This window comes from Odocoileus virginianus, unplaced genomic scaffold, assembly GCF_023699985.2.
Source record: "Odocoileus virginianus isolate 20LAN1187 ecotype Illinois unplaced genomic scaffold, Ovbor_1.2 Unplaced_Contig_18, whole genome shotgun sequence".
NCBI lineage: Eukaryota > Metazoa > Chordata > Mammalia > Artiodactyla > Cervidae > Odocoileus > Odocoileus virginianus.
The window spans coordinates 1,672,002-1,695,187 of NW_027224335.1; the positions used below are offsets into that span (position 1 = coordinate 1,672,002).

At 39.5% G+C, this 23,186-nt stretch overlaps 1 protein-coding gene across 5 annotated transcripts in view; it reads right to left on the reverse strand.

Moving 5' to 3' along the window:
• CCNB3 (cyclin B3) overlaps nucleotides 1-22,749 on the reverse strand; it is a 58,235-nt gene extending 35,486 nt beyond the window's left edge. For 3 of the 5 annotated variants that reach the window (XM_070464141.1, XM_070464143.1, XM_070464140.1), the window contains exons 1-4: nucleotides 12,363-12,502; nucleotides 8,362-8,490; nucleotides 6,015-6,101; nucleotides 925-1,055 (exon numbers count right to left, since the gene is read on the reverse strand). In XM_070464141.1, the coding sequence (XP_070320242.1) occupies nucleotides 925-1,055; nucleotides 6,015-6,101; nucleotides 8,362-8,454 (311 nt within the window). In that variant the 5' untranslated portion in view covers nucleotides 8,455-8,490; nucleotides 12,363-12,502. Of the gene's footprint in view, nucleotides 1-924; nucleotides 1,056-6,014; nucleotides 6,102-8,361; nucleotides 8,491-12,362; nucleotides 12,503-22,613 lie in introns of those variants that run through there. The other 2 variants (XM_020916828.2, XM_070464142.1) reach the window with 2 other exon arrangements.
• Nucleotides 22,750-23,186: the final 437 nt, after the last annotated feature.

Consider the following 23,186-nt stretch of genomic DNA (forward strand, 5'->3'; position numbering starts at 1 on the left):
TACGATCTATCTGAACAAGAGTACCTCAAAAAAACTAGATACTATATGATTCCATTTATATGAAACATCTAGAGGAGACATATCCACAGAGGTATATCCATAACAGATAGTAGACTGGTGGGTGTCTGGAGCTGGGAAGCAGTGGGGAGGAAGATAGAAAGGGGGACTGGGAAATCTATTCTTCCTAAAAGAAGTAATTCCCGCTGGAATGAGGAGAGGATATAGAAAGGTCTTACTCCACTTTCTAACTCTTCTTCCAATAAAAGTTTTCCTAAGAGTATCCATGGCTAATTCATTTCAATGTATGACAAAAACCACTGCAATGTTGTAAAGTAATTAGCCTCCAACTAATAAAAATAAATGGAAAAACAAAAGTTTTCCTAGGAGTAAATCCTTTTCCCAAATCCTAGGTGAGAATACGCATATCTACTTGCAGAACCTGTGATCAGTTCCCTAAAAACAGCTGGAAAACACACATTTTTGGCCTAAGGAGACAGTACTTTCTCTAGAGTAACAAGAAACAAGCCTCCCCCTAAGGCTTATGGGATAAGCAGACTGGCAAGCTATTAATCAGCTGCTGAGAATCCCCTGAAAATTGGCTCCATGCTCACGAGCCCAGACTTGCTCAGTCAGGAACTGAATCACCAAAAGAGAGAAAATATGAACACAAGATCTCTTGGCATCCTCAATGACAACAGCTCTTTCAATATGCACACAACATGGGGGTGAGGGGCAGAGGGAGGGAGAGACAAGAGGCCTAGAATTCTTGAGCAACTTAGACCATCTAAGCGCCCAGGGTTAATATAGTACTGATCACTGTGGCTCACTAACAATGTTCTCAATGGGGACAAAAGGCAGTCGAAAGGATGTCACTCCCTCTCCTTTACCATCTAAAGTAATGCCATCTGAGTTCCCTCTACTCACCTTTTTATATTCATCTTATTGTTTTCAGGCAACCTATTAGCAGATGTGTTCCTGTTTCTCTTCTTGGAAGTATCTTTAACAAACTCATTATTGGCTTCCTTCTTGGGCTGGACAGGTTGACTTTGAGGAGCCTTAAAAAAAAAGGTGGGGGGCGGGGGTTGGTCAGGAGAAGGAAGCAAGGAAATGAGGAAATGGAGAGAGAACACCTTAAATTACTCAAAAAGTGGTTCTTATAAGCAAGTCCTGACCTATGTCCTCACCCTGGACACCTTGTTTGAGTGTTTTCAGAAACACCAATCAAAATATCTCTCAACCAGTATGGTACTGGTGCCAACTAATCATGATGGAAGCTAGCAGTACAGTAGTCCTGGTACATATCAGCTAAATAGCAGCCCTCAGTGATTTCAAGATACATAGGATATAGTGTTGATCTCCATACTGGTTGACAAATTCCCAAAAAGATATTTTGTAAAAGTCACATTCCATTTTGACCCCATAAGACATTCAGAGGGGGAAAAAGACCATATAACTGGCTTTGCTGCCTGAGAATGCCAAGATCAACTAGCGTTTCAGGGAAGACCTCTAACACATCACCATCTGTGATACATCTATCCCATCTCACTGGGGGGATATTTATTTAACATGGGGCTCTGGGGAGCTCCACCAAAAACTCTAATCATGACTAATTCTATTAAATAGTAGAAGAAATCACAGGACTGTAAATAACATTAACAAAAAATCACTTTAAAGGTTATGCCTCTAAAATAAAACAAATTGAATCTAATTATATTCCAAATAAATACCATAACCACACTGAAAGACAAAAGAAAGAAAACAGAAGAAAATACAAGAAACAGCTAATCCAAGTAAACACAGGCTATATACCCTCAGTATATACATCCTCAATCAGGATGAGTTTGTGGGGTGGTAGGGAATATCACAAATCTGGAACTCTTTTTAATAGGTGTGTTTATTATGGTAGTGTGGAAGAAGTAATTCTGAAACTTTTAGATGTATTATAGTATTGAGTAAATATGTTGATGATCTTGGGAACCATGGTTCTCACTGTAAAGAAGGAACATACAACTATGGATTGAGGAATATAAGAAAGAATCCTGTGCATTGGAATGGGAGATGTGTAGACTCATGATTTCTTACACAGGTATATGTATATATACATCTGAATATATAAGAGTGTGTGTTACTTGTATATATAGATATATGTGTGTATATATATCTTTAAGTACAGATATGTGTGTATGTATAATGTATATGTGGGCTTCCCTGGTGGCTCAGCAGTAAAGAATCCGCCTGCCAATGCAGGAGATGCAAGTTTCATCCCTGGGTCAGGAAGATCCCCTGGAGAAGGAAATGGCAACCCACTCCAGTATTCTTGCCTGGAGAATCCCATGGACAGAGAAGCCTGGCGGGCTACAGTCCATGGGGTCACAAAGAGTTGGACATGACTTAGTGACTAAAAGAACAACAAATATATGTATTACATCCAGATATTTCCTAACTCTGTCTACAGAAAGGGCAGAAAAAGCAGATACCCCAGTAGCACACCTAGCACTGAGATCTTGGTCTCTAGTACTATTCCCCACTCAAAGGAGCAGGAACTCTTCGGAAAGACAGTTGACTCCCTGTCTGAGATAAAAATAGGCACATGATGAGTCTGAGACATCCTGTTATGCTGGAACGAAAATGCTCAAAAAAATGATGAGAGTATGTCACAAAGACACAATAATCAGATTCAAGGGGAACCTAGTGGCCAAATCTGGGACAATTTGAACACCAAAATAATATAATAATGAACAACAAACCACTGAAAAATAAAAATTCATAAGTCTATATTAATAATAAACAGAGAAGAAGGGAAGGCTCTGCTTATAGAATGCCAAGGGCAGATTGGTAAATGGGGAGCAAGAGCTACAGCTGGAAAAATCACCATAAAGGCTGGGTTAGGCAAAAATCATCAGTGGGTACTAAATCTAGGGGGCATGTTGATGAAAAGCAGTTATTTGCAGGCTCTTAAGAGTGTGTCCCACAGACTGTTAGTTGCAAGAGGGAAAAAAACAGTCATTATACAGCAGAGAAACCAGACAACATCTTGACTGGGTGATCAAAATTAACCTCACCAATGAGTGACAGATGGACATTGTATGCCTCCAGCTGTGATACCCTAAGGACAGACCATCACCTATACAGTACTCCAGTCATGTATAACACCAATCTAATCCCATGAAAACATTAGAAAAACATAAAATGAGGAATGTTCTACTTTTAAAAGGGGGGTTGAGTGGGACTTTATTCTTCAGAAATGTCATAAAAAAACAAAGAGAAGCTATGGAAGCATTCCAAATTAAAAGAAGCTAGAGACATGACAAGTAAACAACCCTAGACTGGATCCTTCCCTGGAGGGGGAAAAGTGCTTATAACGTTGACTTTACAAAGTCAATGGGAAGAATGGGAATATGGGCAATAAATTACATAAAAACATTACATCAGTGTAAATTTATGAAGTTGACTGCACTACAGTTATATAAGAGTACTTCTCTGAGGTAATATACACTGAAGTACTTAGGGGTAAAGAGCCATGATGTATGTAAGAAGATGAGATAAAATGTTAATAATAGGTGAACCTAGGTAAAAGGTATATGTGTGTTCTTTGTATTATTTTTGCAACTTATTATAAATTTGAAATTATTTCCAAATGAAATATAAAAAATTATGCCTTTGTATCATCATATCATAATAAGCTACAACAATCCAGCAGAGAATTCTTTCTTAGGCCCTCAGGTTGTTGTCCACTTCTGCTCTTCAAAGAGTTTGGCAGTTTGTATTTGAATTTCACCTAAAGATTTACAAACTCCTTCTGTGTCCAGCTGAGATCCACAATTGGAAAAGATGTGCATTCTTGGCAGGAGAGAGGTGGAGACTCTAATTCCCAGAGTGAAACTTTCTACTTGCTATATGTGAAGGTTCAAAGCACTAATATTTTCAGATCTAAGCTCAAAGGGATCTTTACCAGTATTTCCCCATAATTCTTTCACTGAGAAATAGTAAAATAGAGATGAAAATCCTACTGACAAAAAATGATTTAGGAAATAGACCTTATCTCCTCATCCAATGGCTCAGGAACAGCTCTAACAAATCAAAAGTCCTTCCCATGCTGGAAGGATAAAGGAGAGGGAAAAAAGAGAACTCATAGCAGACTAAATAACTAAAACAGATCAGCTCCTTTGGCCAGCCAGAACCTCACTGTGGTGAATGCTGAGGAGAAGACAGATATGGGGATATGAAGACATAGTAATACTGACAGGAAGGAGCAAATCATCATAAAGGGAATCCCCAAAATTCAGAGAGAAAGGAGTCCTCAACCCTCAAAGAGATGAGCTCAGACATCTGCAGAAATGTTCAATCCTGGAATGACTTAGGTATATTGTAATGACGGAACTTTCTCTGGAAAGCACCAAAGACAATTCAAAATGACCAGAACTTGAAGGCAAAAGGGGAAATGGGCTTTCTGAGCTTCTGAAAAGCTAGAGGCAGAGATACTTCCCAGGGATGCCTTGCTTTCCCTACCCCTAGAGTATGTGACCTAACAGATGGTGAATTCAGTTGGAGAACCAGGAGAGTCCTAGCATGTATTTCCTATTAATTTGTTTGTTCTTTATCGATGATGACATAAATTTCACAAATAAAAAAGTACTGAGACACAGCAGAGAAGTTTCTCATATGCTGTTAGACTTTTCTTTGCACTGCCATCAGGGACTCTGGAGGCCAAGGGAAACTACACCAAGATAGGCTGCATCTGCTCCTGACTTATGTAACTACCTTATCGCAACAGTTTCAAGAGCCATGGTAAAATAAGTCAGGAAATGAATCTAACTTTACAGGTCTGTGTGGGCGGCAGCTCTTTCAACCAGTATATAGTAAATCTGATTATGCAGGAAGCTGTAACACAATTACACATGTTGTAATCTGCATGGGGGAAAGACTGGTTTAACACAAAAGTGGTCACATGGCATCTAAAGAGCAGAGATATAAAGAAGATAACTTTGCCAATGCTTATCCAACCCTGCCCAAGGCAGTAAAATATTATCTAGTAAAAGTAAGAATTCTGGTAGCCACAAAAGGACACTCTATTATAGAGGGCAGGACAGGCCTCACTAGGGTTCTCTGTATCCTAGATAAAACGGTCTTCAAAACCAACACTAGCCAAGTCTTCATCTGTAAAGGGGTTCTAGTTTTAGTGTCTGCCTCATAGCATTTTATGAGTATTAAGTGGGTGGATACATGGGACAATGCTTAGAATAGTGCCTGGCATGTGGTAAACACTCAGGAGGTATCAGTTAATACTGATTTCTAAGACCAAAGGTTACCTATATTCAATTAGTAACATTCTAACTATTAAATTTGATTTTTTGCTAGTACCTTAATAATACCAGAAGGGAGGTAACTTCGAAGTAAACTCAAGAATTCTAGTCACAGTTGAGTTTCTAGATATCCCTAGTCGAAAACAGATAATGGAACTGTGGTCATCAATGGTTCTGTACATCAGAGGGCAGTTTTGATTGTCAATATGACTGGGATGCTGCTGGAACTTAATGCCAAGGGCCAGGAATGCTGGTTGCAGTCAGTCCTACACAGTAGAAAAGCTGTCCTATTCAAAAATGCCCATAGTGCCTGAACTGATAAACACTGCCCTAGACTACAATGAATCCACCATAGTATTGACACTTGCCTCCAAGGCCAAGGCAGCCAGTCGAGCCATCTCTGGACTTTACCTAAATGCAAGATTCCATAGTTCTCATATCTATCTACAATTTCACATCTGGTCATCATTCTGTCTGCTGCTTTCAGAGAGCTCCACCAATTAATACAGATGGTATGTGCCAGCAGAAAAGCCCCTACAGTTTCTGAAATTGGGTCACTGATTCCAAAGAAAATTGGAATTGGCTCTCAGTAAATAAAATTGGCTCTCAGCATTCTACAGAGGGTCAGGGCTTGGTAAACTAGAAAGGTCCCTCAAGGAAGAGGTTGTTTGAACCTTATGCAACACCATAGGATTAGTCTAGCATACTCACATTGGTGAGATCTTCAAAAGCTGATCTCTTTTTGAGTGGTCCCTGAGGTGAAAATGGAGATATCTTTGCTTGGTACTTCTCATCTTTCTACAAAAGTAAAAGAGGCAAATGAGTATATCCAATTGTGAACAGTCTTTTCAGGGACTTCAGGTCATCTTTGGAGCTCAACAAGGAAATGCCTGAATCGCCAAGCAATTGGGAATGCCTATAATAAACCCTAATAAATTACAACAAAAGAAAGTTTTGGCACTCACTGCTGCTTAGAGTCCCTGAAGGAGGTAATAATCATTGATGATGGTGACAAGGCTGTGAGGAGACAGGACAACCTTCAGTGTAACTCTTAAAATGAGCAAAACAGCTTGGTGAAGCTAATTTTCTCTCTTACTCCTCTCATATCTATGGCCTATCCTAGCCAAGATTAATCATGACCTTCACCACCACCTGGCAACTCCCAGTCATTAATTTAATATGGACATTCCCAGGTAAATTAGTTCAATAATTTAACAAAATTTAAGTGTCTCTTATGTTAAGTAGTTGATTTAAGACATTCTCAATAAGGATAATCACACACATACCTAGATACTGATCCAGGATCAGTCCTTTACTAGCGACTGACCTTGGAAAAGTCACTTAATTTCTGAACCTCAATCTTCTCATCAGTAAAACTGGAAAGATTACCTACTTATTTGAGGATCAAATAAGAGAATACATGTTTTTTAAAAGTCCATATAAACTGTAAATGGGCAGAAATAGTATTTTTTACATATATGATCCAATGTGATTTTAAACCTCATAAGGAAAATTCTGTATTTTAAGAAAGGAGTTTGGTAATTCATATTTATCCCTTTTAGTGTATACAAGGGAGGAATGGGGAAAAGGAGGCAGGGTGAATATTCTGGAATGGAGCTTTCTTTCTAGCTAGTGTTTATCTGAAATGCCTTATCCCACTACCAAATGAGCAAGACTATCTCTATGGGGTGAAAGGTTAAGGTAAATCACACTGTAGGGTTTCTCTATTCCCTAACAGTTTTTGTTTGGTGAACGTGTCCTATGTATCAGATTTACTTTATGAATTGAGAACTCTGCCTTACCTATGTCAGAGAGCTGTTACAACGTGAAACAGAACACTGAGGTCAGACCATTTATTTTCTGTTTCTCTCTTTACATTATGTACAGTTAGTACATGACACAGTAAGTGATTAGAAACTTAGAGAATTGGATTCATATTACAATAGACCAATTCTAGTACAGTGGAGCAATCCTGAAAGAGCCGAGAAGAATTACTTCTGTTTTTTAACTGTTCAAGCTAAGAAATAAGTAAACTATTAGTCTTTCACCTAGTTAATGATAAATAATCCTAATGGAAATAATTAGCAAAGAGTAAATTATTATTTTCTCACAAATTAGCTAAGAAATTAACTATGGTCTGCTATCCCACTCCTACTTAATATTACTGGCAGAAATAACCAGCCCCAAATAAAATTAATGGTGAAACTGAATCCTATAAAATTTATATTTGCAAAATACACCCTGAGAAAGTTGGATTTGGAAAAATAACTGCCACAAAAGAAAATGTAGAGTGGCACAACTCTAATCATAAAATTTGATATGAACAAAAATTTGATCAATATATCAAATCTTTCTTGCCAAATTTACATAGGAAAAATACACTTGTTTTCCCTAACCTCCGAGAAAACCATTTTAGTGAGACAAAAATGAAAATGATTAGAAAGTGTTTATCTGTGCTGAGAGAAAACCAATCAAGGAAATTAAATTGGCCTAATGATGTTTGCTCCAGGAAACACTTTCTTAGCAACAATTCATCAGTGTTAGTAAAATTCTGATTAAAATATGACTGATGGCAAACACAGAACATCACAAGCTCGGAATGTCAATGTCAAACTATTCACAAGGTCAAAACAACAGGCTCAAAATGGACCCATTCTTCAAATTTAATAGCTGTAAAAAGCATTATAATACATTTGTTGACCTAATCATCATACTCTCCCCAGGATGTACTAAGCAGCCACCTGGCAAGGTGCTTTGAGCCTCTCAGAGAAAATAAGAGTTTAAATGGGATCACTAATGAGAACTGAGTATTGTTTGCTTTTGAAAGTTGTGGAGGACACCCTTCATCTTAGCCATGCACTTAAGGGAAAGAAGAGTTTATGCTTTCTCCCCAAGTTATAATTTGCTGGTCTCCTCCAACTACAAGCTTTGCCATGCCTTCTCACTTTCTCAGATTAACCACACATATTCCAAAAGATATAGAGGGGAGGATAGGGACTAAGCCAACACAGAAAAGAGGCTAAATGAGACACTACTGGGAGGGACAGCTTGCTCTAACCTTTTCAGATGGTTCATGATCACTGGGCACAATGCTGGACTGAGAGTTCCTCGTCTCATGTTTGGAGTGTTGGGGTGGTAGTGGCAGTGGCATTTCTTATAGATTCAGCAGCATCTATCCAAGGCAGGGCTGCAATCAGAAAAAGACTCTTTAAAACATTCACCAGAAACATCACTGATTCTCTGGAGATCCTTGAGAAAACCCAGTCTCTCCATAACATCCCTAGGAGAAAACAGACTTCGATGTTAGCAGATCTGGGATCAAATCTTGGTTGTACCACATTTAACCATGGGCAAGTGACTTAACCTCCCTGGGCTTCAGTTATCTCATCTGCAAGATGGAGGTAAGTATACGCATCTTTGCAGGGCACTGTTCAAATTAAATGAGATAACTCTGTGTAAAAAGCCAAGCACAGTGCCTGCCACCCTCTGTGGGTATTGGGACTGTGGCCTAGCCCCTAGCTTAGGCCTAGGAACACTAGAGGAAAATTAACAGTTGAAAAATCAAGAACATGACAAATCATATAGTATGGAGGCTCACTGGTAGGGTTAATGTTCTTTAAAAGGCATGGGGTCCTGGCCCCAGCAATGATGATGCTACAGAGAAGGCGAAAGAATACACTGCATGCACACACATGCAGAATAGGCCAGAGGGTATTCTAGGCTGCATTCAATCAAGAAACTGCAGTCCAGTTCCAGACATCTGGTAAAAAAAAAAATCAAATCAAAAGATAATACTGGTGAAAAAAAAAAAAAACAAAAGATAATAGCAGAAGGAACTTACTTGGTGAAAATCATTTGACATAAAAAATTTAACAGTCATTACAGAACTTAGGAGAGTCCTACCTTCACCCCACCTCAATGTGGGACCCCATTCTATACTCCTTAAGGTTCTTTTAGCTTGTGAGTTCTCAAACTAAACTAAGAACTCACAATCATAACTTGTGATATACTTAAGTGTCTTATGATACACTTAAGTTATGATACACTTAAGTGTCTTACAAGCACATTAGGAGGAATCAGTTCTTGAATATAAAAGAAACCCTTCCCACTCAGATACAACTGCCCTTCTGAACCCACCCATATTCAGTCTCCAAGTTCAATGACATTTGACAAAGAACAGGCTTCCATTAAGAGAGACCCTAAAGGCAATACAACAAATTTATGTACAAGATACATCAGGCAATGGAGATAAACACAAATAAATCATGGATCTTATCCTAGAAGCATTCACAGGCACAGCTCTAACAGCAACATATAAATGTGACAAATGATTTACTAACAGTAGACACAAAGCACTTTAGAAACATAATGGAAAGTCAGTAATCTTGTGGGAGACAGGGGGTGGAGGAAGGCTTCAAAGAGGAGACTATATTTGATCTGGACTTAATATGATAAAAAGGTTCCCAAGTAGACAGGTGAGCTTTCCAGGCAAAGAAAGCCAGAGCCCAGGCAGAGGATTGAACGTGTAGAGCACAGCAGGTTTGGAAACATCCAAGGTGCCTGGAGTGTGAAGTATAATGTGCTGGGAGGAGTTAGAAAGAGGCTGAGAGCTAGGCTGGGACCATGCTGTGAAGACTGCAGAGAAGACTGCAGTTTGAGAGAAAGGTTGAAGAAAAGAGAAAGGCTAACTTGGGTTTTGCTTTGGATGGACAATATTAAACATTTTGTTGGTGAGGAAAAGTCAGTACAAATAAGTGCTTTCACATTTATTATGTCAGTTAATCCTCCCCAAGCTGTGAGGGTAAGCAGGGCAAGTATAATTCTTTCCACTTCATAGTCTCAGATGAGTTAAAAGTTATTTACTACACAGGACAAACTATTAAGCAGCATAGATCACCCAGCTCTTTCCAGGGCTCTTTTCTAAAATACCATGATGTCTCTCTGATTGTATGTGAAAAAGATTCCAAAACAGCCCACAGAAAAAAGTGAAAGGCCACAGAGTGGTAGTACGAGGAGTAATGAGGAGTTAGAACGACCACAGACTTCTTTTTAAAGAAGTAATTGGGCTTCTAAATCAGCCAGTTAAGCATCTTTAAGCCTCAGTTTCCTCATTTGCAAAAAAGCTATGCACCACCTCTTACTTGCAGAGGTATTATATGGCTCAAATGTAAATTTGCACGTGCAAAGCTTAACCTGGTACGTCCTCAGAATAAATGGTGCATCTTACTCTCCTTCTCTTCCTCCAAATCCAAACCTATTTTCCATTTCATCCCTCAAAACTCAGCCAAGCAGAAATAAAGCTAAATTGAGTGAACCCAGCCTTAACTAGACTGTATGAAAACCACTCACTCCACTATTATTGTTCACACCTCATACAATTCTTTATGGATGACCAAAGACTCAGGTTCTGACATCTTTATCTTTCAAGTGGAAAGAAAAAAATCAAACTGGAGTCAACAGGCCAGAAAACTTTTGGCTGATGACATCACAGCATGACTAAACCTCAGAGAAAATCAGTTTTCAGCTGATGGTCATTTATCACTTTCATTATCCTGAACAATAATCTGGCTTAAGTAACTAATTTTCCTGCCACTAGGAGAGGGGAGGGGATTGACACCACCAAAAGCATGTTTTCATAAAAGGACACTGCAGAACACTCTCAACTTCTACTACCTACAGAACCCTTAGCCTTACTTAGACAAGAAAATTAGAATCCTCTCCACTTTCCAGACTTTCCTTTTCCACTACTGATGAGTGTTAAAGGCTCCACCGGCTATCCCAGGGCTGGTGTTGAAACCCACACAGGGACAAGTTGGCTTGTTCAGAAGCCCAACTGCTCAAAGTCCAAAACTGTAGATCAGAACAGTCTCAGGAAACAGTAGCAACTTCTTTTTATATACAAAGGCAGATTACAGACAGCAAGACACTGGGGAGAGAAAGCAGCATGATGTCAATGAAAGCAGCACTAAGCTGGGGAGGATGCCTAAAGTGTAGTTCTGATCCTGTCCGTAGCTGGCTGAGTAACACTGGACAGGTCCCTTTTCCCTCTCCAGGCTTCCTTCCTTCACCTAAGAAAATGAGACAGTGAGACCAGAGTCTCCTGGACATTTAACCATCGTCAATGGGCCAGAAATATTGGCATCACCTGGGAGCTTGTTAGCAATTTAAAATCTCACTCGCCAAGTTAGGCTTTACCAAATCTGAAAGTGGAAGTTAACTTCCCCTGGTGATTTGTATGCACTTTAAAGTTTAAGAAGCATTGTTCTTGGACCCCTTCAACCTGTGACATTCTAGGATTCCAGGAGGACCACAGCAGAGAGCCATGACAAAGCCAGAGCTGGATGGGACTGAAGGTGAAAATCTTAAGTCTCACTAACTCTCTTCTATCACTAGCTAGTGGAGACAAAGGTGTTTCCCAGGTGGCGCGGTGGTAAGGCACTCGCCTGCCAATGCAGGAGACACAAGAGACTTGGGTTCGATCCCTGGGTGGGGAAGATCCCCGAGAGGAGGAAATGGCAACCCACTCCAGTATTCTTGCGTGGAAAATTCCACGGATAGAGGAGCCTGGCGGGCTATAGTCCATGGGGTCGCAAAGAGTCGGACACGACTGAGCACACAGCTGACGGACTGACTGGAAACAAGGGAGAAAAGACACGTTTCCATCCCCCTTCATATCCTTCAACCTGTAGTTTAAGATATCCCTCACGTTGCATTCTCTAACTTAAGTACGTTTTGTAGGTTAAATTGATCTTGTACAGCTTCACTTGTGAAAAGACTACAGAAATGTACTCTGATTCAGGGATGCGCAGCTCCATTTAAAAGCCGGGAACCAGTTTGGGTTTTGTTTATTTTGCCATCTCACCCTCTAATACACACTCCCTACCCAACCTCGGACAGGACTCTCTCCGCAGGCTGCTGACTGACAGGAGAAAGCAAAAGTTTCGTGGCAAGACGCATTCAGACAAAAAAGTTACAGGGACTGGAGTGAGCCTCAAGGACCCACCCGCGGGCGACAGAGCCGGACATTCGAGTAAGTAGTACAAGTTCAAAGGCGCCTACCTCATATCGAGATTGGGCAGAACAGGAAAGATCACGGACGCACTCTTAGGCCAGGTGAGGCCAGGGAAATGACCGCAATGCTCCGCGTTGCAGCAACCGGCGTCCATCTCAATTTATCCAAGCGAATTTTGAAAAGTACAGCCCAGGAGCAAGAGCAGTGGTGATTGGCCAGCACGGGCCAATCAGCGTGCCGTTGAGACTTGCGCCAGCCTAGCAAGGAGGGGCGGGCTGGATATTTTCAAAGTGAACTCTGAGGCTAATAGACTTCCCAATGGGGCGTGGTTTCGAGTACCATTGGTTGGAGCGGACTGGACTGACAAAGGGAGTACTGGGTCCCTTTAAAGATGTGTTTTCATTTAAATAACCCTGCCGGAGGATGAAGAGAGTGGATGCATTACGTGGTGAAGTCCAGAGCAATTAAAATATTAATAAGCTTTGGAGAATTGCCTGGCGATCCAGTGGGTTAAGACTCGCTGCTTTCTCTGTCCTGGCCCAGGTTCAATCCCTGGTGGGGGAACCAAGATCCCAAAAACCGCAGGACAGCCAAATAATAACAACAACAATAATAATAAGCTTTTATAGAGTCAAACGTTAACTCTTGCTGGCTTCACAAATGGCCTTGTGATGGAAGCAGAGCAGAAATTATTGCCCCTATTTTATGGATAGCACCCATAGTGCAGATTGCTAATAGTAGCTAACATTAATTGAACGCTAGCTCTTGCTGATTGCTGTAACTTTTTAAATTGTTTTAAACATTGTCCCAAAAGGTAGGTGCTTTTATTATTGCCATTTTACAGACACAAGAAAATTGTAGCTTGCTAATGCATGCGTGCTAAGTCACTTCAGTCGTGTCCGACTCTTTGTGACCCTATGGACTGTAGCCTGCCAGGCTCCTCTGTCTATGGGATTCTCCAGGCAAGAATACTGGAGTGGGTTGCCATGCCCTCCTCCAGGGGATCTTTCCGACCCAGGGATCAAACTCGTGTCTCCTGCAGCTCCTGCATTGCAGCCAGATTCTTTACCTCTGAGGCACCGGTGAAGCCCCATGCTTGGTAACTGCCCAATATCAAAATGCTGCATTGTGGCAAAGCAGGTACTACCACTGGTATTCTCGTTTATTTCGTTAGTACATTAATTAATTCATTCAGCATTTATTGAGCACCTGCTTTGGTCCGGGAGCTAGAAAAATATATATGAGTAACTGACAAAAGACTTGAAGAGTTTATCACCCTGCTCTATGTTCTGAGGAGGGAAAGAGAAAAGTGGAGATGCCAGGAATGAAATCTAAGAATTCCTGCATATACAGATACTCTACTACTAAACTACATTTTTACCTTTATTATTAGTCCATTCTCCTTTTACTGATAGTATCTCATAGCTTTTACATTAAAGGGAAAATAGTCACATGATCCCAGGCCCTTGTCTCTTTTTAATTTCCCTAGGTTATCACATATAAATCCATGACTTTAAATATCACCTAAAAGCTGGCCCTGAACTCCAGACTCATAAATCCAATTGATTATTCCACATCTCCACTTGGATGTCTAATAGATATCTCAAACTCAACATATTCACAACCTCACCAAATCTAATTCTTCCTCCAATGCCCCCCATTTCAGAAAATGGTACCATATCAAGCCTGTTAATCAAACCAGAAACCTGGGTATCATCCTTGATTCTATTCTTTTCCACCACCTTAACCTCCCAAATCCAATCCTTCAGCAAGTCCTGTTGATTCTACCTCAAAAATATATTTTATATCCATCCACTTCTCTCCATCTCCACTACCACCATGATCTCTCAATGGGACCACTGTCAAAAGCCTCCAAGGTGCTCTACCCCTTTCCAATCTGGCTCTTCTCTAATGCAAATACAATACAATGATGCAATCAACCTTTTTAAAAAAACAAAAATTATGTCCCTCTCCTGCTTTTGTAGTTACCCACTGAATTAAAATCCAAACTCCTTACCCTGGACTACAAGTCCCATCTATCTCACCAACCCCATTTCATACCACTCTCTTTCTCATTTACTCCATTCCAGCCATAATGATCTTCTTCCCAAACTTTGAATATACAGAAAATCACACTCCTCGGGATCTTCACACATGATGTTCCCACTGTCAGAAACAGTCTTCCCTCTCTTCTTTAAATCACTTGTTTTTTTTTTTCTCATGCTTTAAAGTCTCAGCTTAACTATCCTCTCTTCAGAGAGGCCTTCCCTGACCATGTTATCTAGAGTAGGGTTCTTCTCCCACTCCCTTATACTTTATCTCAATCCTTACATTTCTTTTAGAGTAATTATTGCAATTTTTAATTGTTGAACCTACCTCATCACTCAAGAATGCAAGCTCCACAACTGCAAGGACCACAGGTGTTATGCTCTATCTTCAGTGATTAGCTTTAAGAAGAGTTCACATTTATCAACTGCTTACTGTATGTGTAACACTGTTTTGACACTCACAACAATACAATGAATTGTTACTGTTTCTGTTTTGCAGAAGGGTTTCCCTGGTAGCTCTGCTGGTAAAGAATCCACCTGCAATGCAGGAGACCTGGGTTCCATCCCTGGTTGGGAAGACCCCCTGGAGGAGGGCATGGCAACCCACTCCAGTATTCTTGCCTGGAGAATCCCCATGGACAGAGGAGCCTGGCAGGCTATAGCCCATGGGGTCACAAAGAGTCGAACACAACTGAGCGACTAAGCACACAGCACATTTTGCAGAAGAGGAGCTTGTAGTAACTTGCCCAAGATCACACAGTTAGTAAGCTATTAGATTGGGATTTAAACCCAACCAGGCTGATTCCAGAGACCAAAGACAAAGCACTACCCCATACCTGTCTCCTGGACAGATGACTGAAAAATATTTGTTAACCAAGTAAATGGGTTATCTTCCTTTAAGGGTCATCACTGTGGACAAACAGCCTACTGGTACACACTATAAAGGAAATATATTAACACAAGTCACTACAAATCTTCTTTAGCCAAAAGAGGAAAAGGTACATCCACCAAAACAACAGCAACACAAAAATCACAAAACAAGAAATTTATTTTTCCTATTTCCTCCCAGTTTTTCACAAAAAGAAAAAAGTTATTGAGTAAAAATTATAATTTTTCCAAAAATTAAAAAAAAATTCTCTCAACTTTCAAACCTCCAGTTGACTTAACCTTTCCTTTGGGCAGCACTCAGAGAGAATACTAAGAAAAGAAGAGACAGCTCTTTGACACTGCCATTTTCCAATATTTCCCTCCAACCTAGGCATACAAAACTGTTATAAACTCTCCTTTCCCCTCCCCACTACATTCCTGTATTAAAACCTGGTAGGAAACATCTGCTCTTATCTACTTCACTTTAACATGAAAATATATTTCACATGGATCCAACATTTAATTGTGAAAACTAAATCATGGAAATATTAGATAAAATATAAAAAATATTTTTATAATCATGAATAAAGAAAACCTTTCTAAACAGGACAAAAATTTAGAGATTTTTGAGCAAAAGTCTCAATAACATTAAGTAGTATTTGGCAAAACAAGTAAACAAAAACAAGGTTAAAAAATCTAACAACAAACTGGCTAAAAACATTGTCAACACAAGTGACAAAGGAATAATTTCCAAAATGTACAAAGAGAACTGCATGATCAACAAGAAAAAGATGAACTATCCATCAAAAAAACTGACAAGGAAAAGAACAATTAGAGAAGAAATACAAATGGTCAATGAACATAAAAATATGCTCAGTTTCACTAAAAATACATGTAGATTAAAACAGCAATGCATTGTTTTGTTTAGGATATTGGCAAAATTTTAATAGATTAATAATAACTTCTGTTGGTAAAGGGGTGAGTAAGCAGGCACTTGCATTGTTGGCAGAAATAAAAACTGCTGCCAACTTTAGGAGCGTTATTTGAAAATATATAGTGACTTTTAAAAGTTTGAACCATTTTACCCAGAGATTCTACTTCTGGTAATCTTTTCTACAAAAATATTTATTCCAAGAAATAAGGTTGAAAGTTTTCCAAAATTGAGAGAGACATAAACCTACATTCAAGAAGGTAAGTAAACCCTAAAGAGGATAAACCCAAAGAAATTCAAACAAAAACATCATAATCAAACTTCTGAAAACTAAAGACAAAAAAAAAAAAAAAAACCTTGAAGGCAGCAAGAGAGAAATGATACCTTTCTAATAGAGCAAAATTTTGTCAAATAACAATAGAAACCACACAGGCCAGAAGAAGGTGGCAATGTTTTTCCAGTACTAAGAGAAAAGAGCTGTCAGTTGGCAACTGAGAATTCTATATCCAAGGAAAATATCCTTCAGAAGTGAAGGGGAAATGAAGTCATTCTCAGATGCTCCTCTTAAAAGAATAGAAAGTTTACAAGGTAGAAAAAATAGTCATGGAAGGAATCTTGTATTAATAACATAAGGGGGAAAGAATTGTGGAAAGAGTAAAAATACAGGTAGATACAATTGACCCTCCTTCTGATACTGCTTTCTCAATTATGTCTGAGAGTTACAGCAAAATGTATAACACTACCTGATGCAGTTCTCAATATATGTAGAGGAAATGTTTAAAACAATAATATCAATGCAGGAGGATAAAGGAAGGAAAAGTTTTACACTCCCTCAAATTGATAAAATGTCAACTGCAGTAGACTGTGATATGTTGTGTATATATAGATGTTGTGCATAATTAGAACATGCACTGAAAAAAGAGCTATATACAACACAACATCCAAAAAAACTCTGATTTTAAAATGAACAGAAGTCCTAAATAGACATTTTTCTAAAGGGGAAATGCAGATGGACAATGGGTACATGAAAAGATGCTCACACTGCTAATCATCAGGGAAATGTAAGTCAAAACCCCAATGAGATAGCACCTCACATCTGTCAAAATGGCCATCATCAAAAAGACAATACATAACAAAGTGTTTGTGAGGATGTTGAGAAAAGGAAACCATAGTACACTGTCGGTGGGAATGTAAATTGGTACAGCCACTCTGGAAAACAGTATGGAAGGTTCTCAAAAAAACTGAAAACAGAACTACCATATGACCCAGCAATTCCACTTCTGGGTATATATCAGAAAAACAAAACTAACTCAAAAAGATAAGATACATGTACATTGATGTTCATAGGAGCATTATTTACAAATTGCCAAGGTATGGAAGCAACCCAAGTGTCTATCAACAGATAAATGGATAAAGATGATGTGAGATACACACACACACACACACACACACACACACACACATGGATTACTATTCAGCCATAAAAAGAATGAAATTTTTCTATTTGCAGCAACATGGTTGGACCTGGAGGGTATTATGTTAAGTAAAACAAGTCAGACAGAGAAGGACAAATACTGTATGTGATTTACTTATATGTGAAATGTAAAAAAAAAAAAAAAAAAACAGTAAATATAACAAAAATGAAGCAGGCTCAGAGATATAGAAAACAAACCAGTGGTTACCAATGGGGATAGGGAAGGGAGAGGGGCAATATAGGGATAGGGAATTGAGTCACAAAACTATCATATACGAAATAAGCTATAAGGATCTCTCCAAGAAAAATGGAGATATCAAAGGAACATTTCATACAAAGATGGGCAAGATAAAGGACAAAAACAGTAAGGACTTAACAGAAGCAGAAGAGATTAAGAGGAGGTGGCAAGAATGCACAGAAGAACTGTACAAAAAAAGATCTTAATGAGCCGGATAACCACAAAAATGTGGTCACTCATCTACAGCCAGATATCCTAGAGTATGAAGTCAAATGGCCTTAGAAAGTATCACTCTCAATAAAGCTACTGGAGGTGATAGAATCCCAGCTAAGCTATTTCAAATCATAAAAGAGGATGCTGTTAAAGTGCTGCACTCAATATGTCAGCAAATTTGGAAAACCCAGCAGTGGCCACAGGACTGGAAAAGGTCAGTTTTCATTCCAATCCCAAAGAAGGGCAGTGCTAAAGAATGTTCAAACTACTGGACAATTGTGCTCATTTCCCATGCTAGTAAGGTTATGCTCAAAATCCTTCAAGCTAGGCTTCAGCAGTACATGAACTGAGAACTTCCAGATGTACAAACTGGATTTAGAAAAGGCAGAAGAACCAGAGATCAAATTGCCAACATTTGTTGGATTATAGAGAAAGCAAGGGAATTCCAGAAAAACATATACTTCTGCTTCATTGACTACACTAAAGCCTTTGATTGTGTAGATCACAACCAATGTAGAAAATTTTGAAAGAGATGGAAATACCAGATCATCTTACCTGTCTCCCAAGAAACCTGTATGTGGGTCAAGAAGCAACAGCTAGAACCAGATATGGAACAACGGACTGGTTCAAAATTGGGAATGGAGTAGGACAAGACTGTATATTGTCACTCTGTTTATTTAACTTATAGGCAGAGTACATCATGTGAAATGCCAGGCTGGATGAGTTACAAACTGGAATCAAGATTTCTGGGAGAAATAACAACCTCAGATAGGCAGATGATACCACTCTAATGACAGAAAGTGAAGAGGAACTAAGAAGAGCCTCTTGATGAGGGTGAAAAGGAGAGTGAAAAAGCTGGCTTAAAACTCAACATTAAAAAAAACTAAGATCATGGCATCCAGTCCCATCACTTCATGGCAAATAGAAGGGGAAAAAGTGGAAGCAGTGACAGATTTTATTTTCTTGGGCTCCAAAATCACTGTGGATGGTGACTGCAGCCATGAAATTAAAAGACACTTGCTCCTTGGAAGGAAAGCTATGACAAACCTAGACAGTGTATTAAAAAGCAGAGACATTACTTTGCCAACAAAGGTCTGTATAGTCAAAGCTATGGTTTTTCCAGTAGTCATGTATGGATGTGAGAGTTGGACCATAAAGAAGGCTGAGTGCCGAAAGAATTGATGCTTTTGAACTGTGGTGTTGGAGAAGATTCTTGAGAGTTCCCTGAATAGCCAGGAAATCAAACCAGTCAATCCTAAAGGAAATCAAGCCTGAATACTCATTGGAAGGACTGATGCTGAAGGTGAAGCTCCAATACTTTAGCCACTTGATGCAAAGAGCCCACTCATTGGAAAAGACCCTGATGCTGGGAAAGATTGAAGGCAAAAGAAGAGGGCAGCAGAGGATGAGATGGTTGGATAGCATCACCAATTCAATGGACATGAACTTGGGCAAACTCTGGGAGATAGTGAGGGACAGGGAGGCCTGGCGTGCTGCAGTCCATGGGGTCACAAAGAATCGGATACAACTTAGCAACTAAACAACACAACAAGCTATAAGGATATATTGTACAATATAGTCAATATTTTATAATAATTATAAATGGAGTATAACCTTTAAAAATTGTGAATCACTATATTATACATCTGTATAATGTAATATTGTAGATCAACTATACTTCAATTTTAAAAATCCATATAATCCACCATATTAACAAGCTAATAAATCCACACACACAAAAAGAAAACTATTAAAGCTAACAAGTGAGCTCAAGGTTGTAGGATACGAGATCAATATACAAAATTCAATTGTATTTCCATACACTAGCAAGGAACAATCTGAAAATGAATACAACGGTGTCAAAAAGAATAAAATAGTCCAAAATAAATTTATCAAAAGAAGTACAAGACTTGCACACTGAAAACCACAAAACATCTTTGAGAGAAATTAGTCTTAAATAAATGTAAAGACATCCCATGTTCATTGGTTGGTATACTTAATATTGCTAAGATGGCAATTCCCCTCAAAATGATCAATGCAATCCCTATCGAAATCTGTGTAGAAAAGAGTTAATATAACAGGCCTGAGAATGTTATCATTTTTTTTTTTAAATCCTGTTGGTAAGTTTGGTGCTTGACTAGGATCTGGGAAGTTGGATTTGGGGAGGGTTCCTACCACCTTAATTGATCAGAATAGCTCACTATACTTTCCCTGTTTGTGCAAACAACATGGTTTCTGATGAACACCATCTTTCCTCCTGGGACTCTGGAGTTTTGGTATGTGCTAGGCAGAGGGTGCCTGCATGACCAGCCCCCAATAAAAATCCTTGATACCAAGTCTCTAATGAGCTTCCTTCCTTCATGAACAACATTTCACATGTGTTGTCACAACTCTTTACTGGAAAAAAGTTATGCTAAGTGAAGGAAGTCAGTTACAAAAGACCACGTACTGTATGAGTCCACATATTAAATGTTCAAAACAGGCAAATCTATAGAGACAGAAATTAGAATGGTGGCTGTCTAAAGCTAAGGAGGTACAGGGTTGGGGGAACTGAGGTGTGATAGCTAAAGGGTACAGGGTTTCTTTTTTGGTGATGAAAATGTTCTAAAATTTGTTATGGTGATATTTGCACAACTCAGTGAGTATCCTAAAAATCAGTGAATTGTACACTTACATGAAGTATGTGGTATCTAAATTACATTTCAATAAAGCTGTTATAAACATAACAGTGGCTAATAAAATATATTGGTTCTTTTTAAAAATATTTTATTGAAGAGTGGAAGGAAACACTCAGTGGAACTAGTTAGGGAGGTACTGAAATAAGCCAGGCATTTTGGACCAACATAATCAGTATTTTTGGCCATGGCCAGGCACTTCTGTCTGGTTCTGGGCATAGCAATTCTTGAACAACCATTACCAATGTTTGTCTTCCTTTCCTTATTGAAAAAGAATTAACATATAACATTATATTAGTTTCAGGTGTACACACTAATGTTCAATTATGTAAATATCCTTAAGCACTCATTAATATAGACCAGCCTAGTGCTATCTCTTGCAGTGTAAATGAAAATGAATAAAACACAGTCATTCTCCTGAAGCAGTTCTGTATTTGGAAAGATAAGGCTCCTAATGAAATAACTACAACACAAGGCAGAGTGTGATAAGCCCCAAAGCAAGCTGAATATAAAACTAAAAAAAGCTTCAGAGGACACATGCTGAGTGATTATTTTAACACAATTACTACCGTCAAAATCACTCTGACATCACCAAGAGTGATTACTGAATGGCTAAGTACGTGAGGCCCTGTTAGGTTCTCTACGGAGTTGGGACTATCACTGTTTCCTTGAACCTATACACATCTTTACGATGGGGCCATTAAGGAAACGTATAAATAAATACAACATATACAAACAGTTTTTAGGACGGGGAGTGAGTCTAGCAGGAAGGGACTCACCAATTTGGGAGACTCGCCAATGAGGGAGATGTGGGTTCGATCCCGGGGTTGGGAAGATCCCCTAGAGAAGGAAATGACTACCCACTCCAGTATTCTGGCCTGGAGAATTTCATGGACTACAGTCCATGGGGTTAAAGAGTCAGACAAGACTGAGCGACTTTCACTAGGAGGGCTTCCCTGATAGCTCAGCTGGTAAAGAATCCACCCGCAATGAGGGAGACCTGGGTTCCATCCCTGGGTTGGGAAGATCCCCTGGAGAAGGAAAACGCTATCCACTCCAGTATTCTGACCTGGAGAATTCCAAGGACTATATAGTCCCTGGGGTCGCAAAGAGTCGCAAAGACAAGACTGAACGACTTTCACTTCACTTGGCAAAACAGGCGTGCGTACAAACACGTTTTCCAAGCAGCTGAGACCCCCTAGTGGTCATATGAACTCATTACCCTCTTTGTCATCTTGACTCGAAAAAGAGGCAAAAGAAGGTCTAAGCCTGATAGCCCCGCGGGGCCACACTACACGCACAAAGCAGAATACTAGGGTAGTCTTCATCCTATTTTAATGATCCTTAAGTGTGCGTGTTGGAGAAGGAGGGAACCCCCTACAGGGTCTGTGAGGGAACCTGAGAGGCTTCGTGCTCCAAGATCCCCTTCCTCTCCTCCAAGGTCTTTGTTTAAAACATTCACTCGCTGATAATGACAATATCTGGAGGGAAGGATAAAAACTCCGTCACCAGTTAATACTATATTTTAAGTATTTTTTGTCAGATGTCCGAGAGAAGTTTGTGGGTTTGACAGAGAAAACAAATCCGATTAACAGCCGAATTCCCTCAGCCACATCTCCAGCTCTCACACAGGATATAATTATATATTTATATGTATATATATATATATATATATATATGTACATATATATATATGGCAAAAGGCTCTTAATACCTAGAAAAATATGTTTACCTTTAACATGTCACAGGGGAGTGGAATAAATGCTTTACACTGAATAGGAACTCCCCATCAATCAGAAACGAAAACAGAAAACAAAACCCAGAAAAAGGGCAGATAGTGGGGGATACTAACCGCTTCGAAATAATCACCTCGGAACAACCGCCTCAGCAGAACCTCTTCAGAAAAAACCGCCTCAGGAAAAGCGACATCCGAGGTCTTCTGACAGACCCCACCATTCTCACCAGCAGGGGGAGCAGTATTTGGTTCAGTCAAACCTGAAACCACAAGATGGGGCCAAAAGATCAGAATAGGTACCCTTCATACTTTTTTTCTCAAGGAACTTCTGCGTCTGGAACCTGAGAAGAATGAAAAGCATACGAATCTCTGTGCACACACAGACACCCACGTCCGAGATGATGGTAGTGACCAGTGTGAGATCACCACCAAAATGGCCGTTTCTTTCTCCTCAGGTCCAAGATGCAGAAGAGAAATTCCCTGAGAAAAAGTATGAAGGGTACCTACTTCAGAAGGTTGTGTGAGAATTAAATGAGATAATGCATGCAAAACACAGTACAGGGCAATTTTCAGGCCTCATTCCAGACCTGCAGAATTAGAAACTCTGGGATAGGCAATCTGTTTGATGTGGTTATTATGACCGTTGTGGTCACCCAAAATGGCCGTTTCTTTCTCCTCAGGTCCAAGATG